This window comes from Ictidomys tridecemlineatus, chromosome 8 (assembly GCF_052094955.1).
Source record: "Ictidomys tridecemlineatus isolate mIctTri1 chromosome 8, mIctTri1.hap1, whole genome shotgun sequence".
Classification (NCBI taxonomy): Eukaryota; Metazoa; Chordata; class Mammalia; order Rodentia; family Sciuridae; genus Ictidomys; species Ictidomys tridecemlineatus.
In genome coordinates this window covers 82,652,242-82,664,289 of record NC_135484.1, presented here as the reverse complement: position 1 = coordinate 82,664,289, position 12,048 = coordinate 82,652,242, and the positions used below count along the sequence as shown (strand labels likewise).

The 12,048-nt window shown below is 32.1% G+C and overlaps 1 protein-coding gene across 6 annotated transcripts in view; it reads left to right on the top strand.

The window, feature by feature from the left end:
• Window positions 1–12,048, top strand: part of Senp6 (SUMO specific peptidase 6) — a 109,526-nt gene that overhangs the window by 26,519 nt on the left and 70,959 nt on the right. For 3 of the 6 annotated variants that reach the window (XM_013365207.4, XM_013365208.4, XM_040282971.2), the window contains 3 exons: window positions 4,801–4,946; window positions 5,763–5,867; window positions 10,209–10,229. In XM_013365207.4, coding sequence (XP_013220661.1) covers window positions 4,801–4,946; window positions 5,763–5,867; window positions 10,209–10,229 — 272 coding nt within the window. Of the gene's footprint in view, window positions 1–4,800; window positions 4,947–5,762; window positions 5,868–10,208; window positions 10,230–12,048 lie in introns of those variants that run through there. The other 3 variants (XM_021720222.3, XM_040282972.2, XM_040282973.2) reach the window with 3 other exon arrangements.

Sequence of the window (12,048 nt, the reverse complement as noted above, 5' to 3'; positions counted from 1 at the left end):
CAGCCCCAGCCCCAGCCCAAGTTTGTTTTTTTTTTAAGTTGTTGATAGACTTTTATTTTATATATTTATATGTGGTGCTGAGAATCAAACCCAGTGCCTCACACATGCAGGCAAGTGTGACAGCTGAGCCACAGTCCCAGTCCTGTTTTTATTTCAATTTTGGGATTTAAATGTTTTTAAACTTTTTTTTTTTATTGTTGGTCGTTCAAAACATTACATAGTTCTTAATACATCATATTTCACAGTTTGATTCAAGCGGGTTATGAACTCCCAATTTTACCCCGTATACAGATTGCTGTATCACATTAGTTACCCTTCCATTGATTGACATATTGCCTTTCTAGTGTCTGATGTATTCTGCTGTCTGTCCTATTCTCTACTATCCCCCCTCCCCTCCCCTCCCCTCCCCTCCCCTCCCCTTTTCTCTCTCTATCCCTTCTACTGTAAATCATTTCTTCCATTTGTATTATCTTGTCTTACCTCTCCTTTCCTCTTATATATCATTTTGTATAACCCTGAGGATCGCCTTCCATTTCCATTCGATTTCCCTTCTCACTCCCTTTCCCTTCCACCTCTCATCCCTGTTTAATGTAAATCTTCTTCTCAAGCACTTAGTCCCTACCCTGTCCTTGTTTACTCCCCTTATATCAAAGGGGTCATTTGGTATTTGTTTTTTAAAGATTGACTCGCTTCCCTTAGCATAATCTGCTCTAATGCCATCCATTTCCCTCCAAATTCTATGATTTTGTCATTTTTTACTGCAGAGTAATACTCCATTGTGTATAAATGCCACATTTTTTTTATCCATTCATCTATTGAAGGGCATCTAGGCTGATTCCATAATCTTGCTATCGTGAATTGTGCTGCTATGAACATCGATGTAGCAGTGTCCCTGTAGCATGCTCTTATTAGGTCTTTAGGGAATAGACCGAGAAGGGGAATAGCTGGGTCAAATGGTGGTTCCATTCCCAGCTTTCCAAGAAATCTCCGTACTGCTTTCCAAATTGGCTGCACCAATTTGCAGTCCCACCAGCAATGAACAAGAGTGCCCTTCCCCCCCCCCCCATCCTCTCCAGCACTTATTGTTGTTTGACTTCCTAATGGCTGCCAATCTTACTGGAGTGAGATGGTATCTTAGGGTAGTTTTGATTTGCATTTCTCTGACTGCTAGCAATGGTGAGCATTTTTTCATGTACTTATTGATTGATTGTATGTAAGAGTGAGAGAGAGGGAGGGAGAGAGAGAGAGAAAATTTTAATATTTTTTTTTTAGTATTTGGCGGGCACAACATCTTTGTATGTGGTGCTGAGGATGGAACCCGGGCCGCATGCATGCCAGGCAAGCGCACTACCGCTTGAGCCACATCCCCAGTCCCTGTTTTTAAACATTTTTAATGCCAGTAATCTTTTAATATCTTTTAGGGCTCTCTTATTGTTCTGAAATTATTATGTGTTAAATTTTCTGAGCATCTGTTCTCTCCTAAAATTAATTATGTGATGATTTTTGCACATTTAGTAATTTCAATGAAATATTTATTCATACAGTAAATTTATTTTTTATTTTTTTTATTGTTTTGATACCAGGGATTTAACTCCAGGGCACTCAACCACTGAACCATATCCCCAGCCCTATTTTATATTTTATTTAGAGACAGGCTTTCGCTTTTGTTGAGGCTGGCTTTGAACTCAACGATCCTCCTGCCTGAGCCTCCTGAGCTGCTGGGATTTCAGGCGTGCAGGGATTACAAGTGTGCACCACTACACCCGGCTAGTAAATACATTTTGAACACAATGTTCTTGGTGCTAGCAAATAGATAAGTTTATTTTTCTTGTGGAACTTATTTTCTAGTGATTGGTTATGCATTAGTTACATAATGATTGATGTTAACATTTAGGGATTGGCAAATGGAAGGTTTATGAGTTGAATATGGCCTGCAAATTTTGGTCCATAAGCTAGAGTGGTTTTACATTTTTAAATGCTTTAAAAAAAATCAAAGGATACTATTTCACAACAAGTAAATATATAAAATTGAAATTGGTGTCCATAAAGTAAAATTTTACTGGAAAACAATCATACGCATTTATGTATTGTATTAACTACTTTTTACATTATAGCAAAAGATTTGAATATTTGGATAGACTTTATATAAAATATCAGATTCTATGTCTATCCACTTTTATAGAGTTTTGTGACATTTTATATGAAACTATGTAATTCATATAATGCATGGCACTAGCATTATATCTTCCCTCATGGCTACATTTTGTTAACATTATTAAATGTAGTTATTTAATAGTTTTTCTTTGTTAATGTGTAACTGACCTCAGTGAGGCCTGTGTTTTAGTTGGCTTTCTAGAAATGTGATTGTTTTGTGCTAATCCATCTGTTTTATAGCGCTCTTGCTTTTTTTTCCTTTTTGTTTTTGCATTACGGGGATTGAACTCTACCACTGAGTGCTTCACCATCTCTTTTAATTTTTTATTTTGAGATGAGGTCTCGTGAAGTTGCTGAGGCTGGCTTTGAGCTTGTGATCCTCTGCCTCAGCCCAAGCTGCTGGGATTACAGTTGTGCGCCATTGTGCCTGGCTTTTAATTTTTATTTTGAGACAAGGTCTTGCTAAATTGTTCAGGCTGGCCTAGTTTGTGATCCTCTTGATTCAGCCACTTTAGTAGCTAAGATTATAGGCAAATGCTACCACATTTGGCTGAATGTATCATTTTGATTTTGTTAATAGTTATGCTCTAATTTGTAAGATAATCAGCCATAAATGGCTCCATTTTATGTCTTATTTTCTCACCAATAATTTGAGGTAGCTTACCAAATTAAGAGTTCAAATAAAGTGATGGAAAATAAAAACTTTTAGGAAAAGTTAAATGTGGCAGGTATCTAAAATAGTTTATGTGTAGTGTTTTAATTCAGCAATTATATCTTGAGTTTTTGTGCAGTTAGAATTATGTGATAAGACAAGCTTTACAAATTTACATTCTGTGATTCTATTTTAAAGTGATTTCTTTTTCTTGGTGCTCTATTCCAAGTATGACAGATGGTAGGAAACTTTTTTCTAAGGGAATTTGACAATACAATAAAAGATCTTTTTTTTTTTTAATGAAATACATAGTTATCTGACAAAGCTAAAATTACTGGTTGTTTTCTTGTTGACTAAAATTACATAACCTATAAGCGCTGTACAGGCAACAAAATTGGAAAATGAAGAATTTTTAAGATCCTTTTGCTTATGATGGTGGAGTTTGTGTTGTCTATAGCCATCCTATGTATTGTATTAACTACTTTTTACATTATAACAAAAGATTTGAATATTTGGATAGACTTTATATAAAATATCAGATTCTATGTCTATCCACTTTTATAGAGTTTTGTGACATTTTATATGAAACTGTGTAATTCTTGAGGTACTGTGGGTTTCTATATAAATACTTAGGGGAAAATCAAGATACCATCTTATGTTTTCTTTTTTAAATTTTTTATTGATTTTATTTCTTTTAAAATACAGGACAGCAGTGGAATGCATTACAATTCTTATTACACATATAGAGCACAATTTTTCATATATCTGTATATAAAGTATGTTCATGCCAATTCATGCCTCTATACATGTACTTTGGTTTTTTTCTTTGCATTACAATTCTTAATGCACATATATACCACAGTTTTTCATATCTCTGTTTGTATAACAGTATGTTGACACCAATTCAAGTCTTCATACATGTACTTTTGATAATGATGTCCATCACATTCTGCCACTATCTTATGTTTTCTTGAAGAAATGTAAAAAAGAAAATAAAAGATTGTTTCAAAAATAAAATTAAGTCAGTGTGGTAGCACACACTGTAATCCCAGCATCTCAAGAGGCGGAGACAAGAGGATTGCAAGTTCAAAGATGGCCCAAGTAACTTAGTGAGACCCTCTCTCAAAATAAAAAATAAAAAGGGTTGGAGATGTGGCTCAGGGCCTCTTGCGTTCAAGCTGTGGCACCAAAAAAAAAGAAAAATTAAACTGCTTGGTATGGTGGCACTCACCTCTAGTCCCAGCTATTCAGGAGGCTCAGGCTAGCATGGGTAACATAGAAGAGATCCTGTCTTAAAAAATAACAACAAATGAAATTAAAGTGCATAAGAATGATTCAGAATGTTATTTGGGGAAAATTATCACTGAGAATTTAGGACCTTTTAGCCATAAATTGTTGGAAAACAGCTTTTAAGTGATGACTATAACAAAGGTTGGTGTCTTCAATGAGAGCTTAAGGAAGGCCATTATGTTATATTGATCTCCCCAAGGTGATTATAATATGTTTATGCTAACATTTGCATCCATGAAGGCATAAAGACATTATCTAAATTTCTGTGTTGATATAGAAACTTTCATGTAAAGCAAAAATCCTTACAGAAAAGCCTAAGTTAAATTGACTATTGATTGCCACATTTGGCAGTACTGTCCTTTGGATAGCAACAAGACTTGTTAAGCATAGGAATTATTTTCTTTTTCTCTCTGGAGAAAGCTATTCTAAGATCCACTATCCTTCTTTTTTTCAACTATCTTTGGAGAGATTTACAGAAGAGAAAATATACTCCCCTTTCCTAAAAATATGCACTGTTTTTAGGGAAAAGTACTGTAATTGAATTACTCTCAGGTTTATGCCACTGCTGTTGCCATCCTCCTATCCCCAATAACATTTTTACTTATTTTTTTAACAAATGAGTTTTAAAATATTTATTGATAAATTTTATTTTTATTAACTCTTTATGTTTATTAACTCTTTAATATTTATGGATCTTTTTACAGTTAAATCAACCATCTGAAACTGTTGCTGCTAGTTCTGGTGATTTCATCTTGAAGACATATGTAAGACGAAATAAGACTGAAAGTTTTAAAACTTTGAAAGGCAACCCAATTGGACTTAACATGTTGAACAACAATAAGAAATTGAGGTATAAGCACCTCACCCCAGTACCCTACATAAAACATAAAGGGTTTAACACCAAAAGATAACTATCTTTTAACTATAAAACTACCCTGTACCTTTTCTTTTGAATTTGTTAGTAGGTCAAGATATACGATGGTCTTAATGTGTAGATTCTTTGCTTTGAATCTTGGGGGTAGGGTTGATTGCAGTGATTTCTTGATTCTGAATAGAACACTGAAAAAAACATTTCAATAGGCAGTTATCTGATGCGTTTACTTTGATTTAGTTAGTGGAATTTCAGTGATAATATTAGAAATAGAAGGCATTGTAAGGTGGGATGGTCATAATGTCTTTTAAGATATTCTAATTAAGATTGTCTCAACAAGGGATTTTTTTTCTTTTATAGATTTCTTATTCCTCTTCCAGATATAACCCAACTTTCATAGCGCTTATAGTGAACCACTGTTACTGATTAGGATTGGACTATCAGTAACAAACCAGAAGTGGGGTTAAAAAATTGCTCTCCTCTATCACTTTATAAATAGCTGAGATCCATAAAGGTGAAGTAACTTTCAACTTAGTGGCAGAATCAGAAATAAAATTTAGGATTCTGGATTTCCGTTCTAGGGTTCTATTTGTTATTTTTCCCCTGAAACTGTATGGGAAACATTAAAAAAAAAACTTCCAAGGGACAGTTTTGTACAGTTAATTGAGCTTATCTATAAATTTTTTAAATGGTAAAGATTTTATTGTGTATACTTAGATTTTAGAAGAATTTATTTTGTCATTGTGTATGTAATTTTCTCTTGTTTAGATTATTTTTGTTTCTTAAATTTTGCAGTGAAAATACACAAAATGCATCATTATGTTCTGGAACTGTAGTTCATGGTAGACGTTTTCATCATGCTCATGCACAGATACCAGTAGTAAAAACAGCAGCCCAAAGGTAAGGATTCTAATTCTATTTGTTTTTAACAGGAGTTGTTTTTCTTTTTTTTAAAACAAACTTTTTTTTTCCTTTGTGGAGAGAAAAAGAGGTAGATCTCTGAAATAATTTATGACCTGAAATTTTCTTATTTTATTTCTGTTTTTGAAATAATCACATTTTATAAATAGAGAATTTTAAAATACAAGTCACTGTATTGCATTACAATTCAATATCTAAGAGATATTTAAATTAAACTGATTTATGATATTGACCATACAGTGTTTGACTTAAAAATGCTCAGTTTTTGGTATTTGAGCTCTGGAGAGTAAAACTATAGCTATTACTTTATTTGCTTTGTAAGGTTTCATAGTAATAAAACAAATTATGCTATTTTTTAAATGTTTGAGATAATCTTGATTTTAGTAGATTTAGGAGTTCTCATTGATCTTGAAAGTCCGGCTTCAACATTGAAATAATGAAAGCAATAGTTGAGGAAAGCCTGGTATGCTTTTGAGGTTTTTCAGAATGATTTTTGAAATGTTAACATCCCTTTCATTTGATTCTAGCAGTTAAATAGTGTACTGCATTATAAGTAGTCTTTTATAGCTGATAAAATTTAAAGAAACACTTTAGATGCTATTTTTTGTTTTTAAAAATGAAAATCGAGGCTGGTACTCATTTAAAAAATGTGTCTGGAACCTTAGGATTCCTTCTTATATATATTCCATGTTTATATAGAAAACCTTAAATCTCTCATAATTTTTTTTACTTAAATGTGTTATCAGAGTATCACATAAGATACTTGATAAGTTCAATTAAGACAAATTAATGTACATACCAAAAATTGGCTTTCCCTAATGCAAAGTACACAAACTCTTTACCTACATGTGGGACAAACATGAAAATGTGATAAAAGAGTAATTGTGGCAAGGGAAGAAGAGGAAACACATGCCCACACACTGATCACACTAATAGATTGTTATTGATTAAAAAACTATATTCTTGATATTATGAAAATCTGGTCTAAGTGGAATTACTAATTTAAAATTTATTTATTTTATTTTTTTATAGTGCTGAGGATTGAACCCAGGGCCTTGTGCATGCAAGGCAAGCACTACCAACTGAGTATATCCCAGCCCTAATTTAAAATTTATAATCACATTGATTATATTTTACAGCTTAAAATATTAAATTATTATTGCTTTTGAAGTTATCAGTTTGGTATTATTTACACCATGACCTATTATTCTCCTTCCTTTATGTCCTCATTGGAATGTTTGAAAGATGATTATAGTCTGGAAATTGGGTTGTGTTTCATTTTATTCTTTTTTAATATTTATTTTTTAGTTGTAGGTGGACATAATATCTTTATTTCATTTTTATGTGGTGCTGAGGATAGAATCCAGCCCCTCACGTGCTCACTAGGCAAGCACTCTACAATTGAGCCACCACCCCAGTCCCTTATTCTTAATCTTTTTTTTTTAAACTTTATTTTTGGGGTTTGAGGGTACCAGGGATTAACCTCAGGGGCACTTGATACTGAGCCACATCTCTAGCCCTATTTTGTATTTTATTTGGAGACAGGACTGATTGCTTAGTGCCTCACTTTTGCTGAGGCTGACTCTGATCCTTCTGCCTCAGCCTCCCAAGCCACTGAGTTATGGGGGTGCTCCACTACGCCTGGCTTAATTTTATTTTTTTAATGTGATGCTGAGGATTGAACCCAGTGATTCATGTGCTAGGCAAGTGCTCTACCATTGAGCCACATCCCCAGCCCCCATTTTATTCTTAATTTTGACACCTATTCTACCTTGCATATGTATCATTGCTCATCTTTGTAAATCATTAGATTCATTTTATAAGAACTAGTGCTTAGTAATAAAACATTGTTTCTTCAAAAACAGCGACAACCTAAATTAATTTCAAAGAAACGATCAAAAGAAAACAATCCTGAGTGAAAATATTTGACAAGAGTGATTAGGAACAGTTAAGAAAACATTTAGAGTCAAGTAAGCAGAACAGATTCTACTTAATATTTTTCTTTTATTTATTCTGTATAAGAATAAATATGTCTTATTCCAACTGCAGTGTGACTATCATTGAAAAGATTTTTGAGGTTCAAAGACAGTCATTAAGAATTTTTCCAATTTTCTTTAAGATGAATATTAAAAAAACACTAATTTTATGCAATAGACATAGGTAAGAAACATATTCAAAGATATGACCAAGTTCTTGCCCTTGAAGTTCAAATTTAATTAGAGCAAATGATAGAAAGACAGAGAAATGGTTACCTAAGTGCCTTAGTAGAGAAGTACAAAGTATTTGTAATAATATTATAAAGCATGGGAAAAGTCACGAAGGAGGAGGTATTACAGGTACTTTTGAGTATACCAGATAGAATCACATCTTCAAAGTGTGAAGAAAACTTTGCTTAAAATGATTGACAACAAGCAGTTGGCACAATTGTCAGGCCTCAAATGAGGGTAAACACAAGGTTTTAAAGATAGCTTCTCCTAAAATTTATTTTTTCAGGTCTTAATTTGAATTTTCAAGAAATGCTTGTAATTCACAGACAGATTGTTTTTCACACACACGCAAACACACACACATGCATATTTAAGATTTTTCTAGTGTAGGACTTTATAATAAACACATATTAAAGCTTTTTAAAAAATGCCATGACTTGATTGTTAGACATCATAGTAGATTTATTTTTCCCAATAAGAAAAGTGAACGTGCACATATGCACACTTATACTCTCATGTCCATTTTTCTTAAATATGTATATGTGTGTGTATATATATATATATATATATTTGTTTTGTTTTTTCCTCTTCCTAACTAACTTGGTTTATTGGGAAGAATCAAACCTAGGTTTCTTTTGTTTCTATTCTATATTGTCTTCTTTCCTGTGTACAGGTGAGTTTAAAAAAAAGCAAAATGAGAGTACTAAGCTCTTCTCATTTTGGCTCAACAGTGTGAAGTTGGAGATGACTAGATTAGGTATTAATGCCTAACTTTTGGTTTTTATTTTGCTTTTCCTAGAAATATAACTCCATATGTAGGGTAAAACAGGCTGTATTTAAACTTATATATTTTGCTTCACTTATTTTAATAGGAATGTGATGAATTTGTCTCATTTTTTGGTCATTTGTCCAAAATAGTTTTATATGTTTTTTAAATAGCAGGGGTAAAATTTCAAATGTATTATGTAAGTTTATGATTTTTTATTGTTGAAAAAGATTTTGTTTCTTTTGAGTGTGTTTGTATACAAATAAGTTACCATATTTTTTTCCCATAATTTTCTGGAATTAAATTATTTTATGTGCTCCACATGAATATAAGAGGTAGTATGGGAATTTGGGGATTTTACAAACTGTGCTTTGCTTACAGTTAGTTTTATATTTAGTTGTTTTCATAATAAAGATAAAGTAATTACAGGATGTCAATCTTGTATAGATTTATTTTTAAGTGAAGTTTCTTTTTTTGAGCTTCTAGGAACTGTGGAGAAATGTGGAGTTTTTATACATAGTACTTATGATAAGAGGGCATGGTTTTATTTTTTAAAATTTATTTATTTATTTATTTTTTAGTTTTAGGTGGACACAACATCTTTATTTTATTCTTTTTATGTGGTGCTGAGGATCAAACCAGTGCCTCACGCGTGCCAGGGGAGCACTCTACCACTTGAGCCATATCCCAGCCCAGGACATGATTTTAAATCTCAAACCTTTTTTTTTTTTTTTTAATTTTTTAAAATTAATTAATTTATTTATTTTAGTTGTAGTTGGGCACAGTACCTTTATTTATTTTTACGTGGTGCTAAGGATCGAACCCAGGACCTTGCACATGCTAGGCGAGTGCTCTACCACTGAGCCACAACCCCAACCCATAATCTCAGACTTTTTTATTATGTCTCAAATACTGTGCAGCCTCAATTTTTTTCTTACTCGAAAGCACATATTCATACCTGATAATAGAATGACTAAAAATTTTGTAACTTTAAGGAAATGTTACTATTCTTGGAAACTCTATAACTGTCCTAAAATTCCTAAAATAATGAGTATCTTCAAATGTTTGATAAAGTCCTTTCAATAATTTATTTTCATATTTGTGTATATTCATCTTTCTTCTTGTTAAGAACATAAGAAGATTGTTTAAATTATTTTGGGTATTAACAAGAAATGAAAAATAGCTTGGATAACACTTACAACATAGTACTTAATATACATAAAATGCCTTTAAAACAAATTGATCACAATATAGTTTTACCTTATTGACTACAGTTAATGCAACTACAATGATAAATCAACAATGAGGTCTTGCCTCTTACATTTTTTTTCTTTTTCATGTTTTAAGCAATCCGGACCGAAAAGAAAGGTAAGCTTGATATTGTTGAAATTAGAGCATGGATATAGCAGTAAAATATCAGACTTTTAATATGCTTTGAAAAATATCCATTGAATTAGAGTTCATCATTAAAGTATATTATTAATTTTTTTTTTTTTTTGGTTATTCTGGGAACCAAACCTAGGGCCTCATGCATGCTAGGCAGGTGTTTTGCCACTGAGCTATATTCCCTGTCTTTAAAAAGTATTAATTTTAATAGAAGGAAACCTGTTTATAGTACAACATATTATTTGGCTTACATGCGTTCGGCATAATTTACAGTAACCATTTTTCCATGAATGGTTATTACATATATATGATGATGTGTCCTATTTTTCTTTAAAAATAGAATATTTCAGTACTTTGGTAGTAAAGTTGCTTTCAGTTTTATTATCAAATTCTTTCATGTTATATTCAGTGATAATGATCCTGCTTTTATACTTTTCTATAGTAAACTAGGGACAACTTAAACTTGGAGTTAGAACCTCAAACAGCAAATGTTTTCTATTCTAATAAAAAAAATTGGTAACAGAATTTTATGTTCAACTTTCTATCAGTATTTGTTTCCTTTGTAAGAACTGTGGTGACCACATAGTGTTTAGGAGAAATATGAGTAATATAAATGATATTGAAAAACGTTTTCAAGAATACACATTTCTTGCTTTAGGATGATTATAATCATCCTAAAGCAAGTGTCCCTAAAAGTAATTTCTCTCCCCTGTGATGAGAAAACTTTTTGTGTATGTGCGTATCTTTTTCAAATGTTCATGAGATTCTCAAAAAAGTTTTTTGTGAACCCTGCCTTCTGACCTTCCAAACAGGTTAAAAGCTCTTATATTGAAGCAATACTTTTATATAATTGGTGAGTGTGAAAAGGAAAATTATATAATTTGATCTATAATTGCACCTAAATAATTAAAAAAATATGTAGAGAAGGTAAAAAGAAATCTGGAATATTATATAAAATTTATTATATCTTTATGAACATTGAGTTCCAGGAATACTTTTTTTTGTTTTGTTTTGTGTTGCTGGGGATCAAATCTAGGGCCTCATGCATCCTGGTTATAGCATTCTGTGACTGAGCACATCATCAGCCTGAATTTGTTTCTTTCTTTTTGTGGTATTTGTGATCAAAGCCAGGGCCTCACACTTGCTAGGCAAGTGCTTACCACCGACCTATATTCCCAGCCTGCTCAGAAATACAAATTTAATGATAATCCTTCCAGTAAAAAAGATTTAAACATAGAATTCTGAACTATTTCACACGTGTTGTGTGTTTTAAATGAATGGGCTATGAAAATATTTTATCACCTATTTCCTAGGAAAGAGACACTTTCCCATCAGTTTTTTCCTGTTTGAGTAAATTATTACTTCTAGATACAGATGAATCCTTTGTATCTTTTAAATGTTTTACTCATAAGTGACTGCTTTTTTAGTAAGACCATTAATATTTTTGGTAAAATTGTTAGAGTTATACTTTAAATAGCTCTTCATACAATCACACATTTAGAACAGACATTTATTTTGTCCAAATAAACATATTCTTCCCTTCATGCCATTGTAATTGAAATTCGAGTGCTGTTATATTATCAGAATAATAGAAAGATCTTCGGTGGTTTTTTTGTTTGTTTGTTTGTTTTTTACAGTAGCCCTGTAGGGTTGATGCTAATTGTTTTCTACTGCTTTGACTTACACATAATTTTTGTAATGGGAGTTTCATTTCATGATATATTTTAGCAAATATTTAAATGGCTTTATATGTCAGGCACTCTTCTTGGAGTTGACAAAATTCCCTACTCTCTTGTAGCTT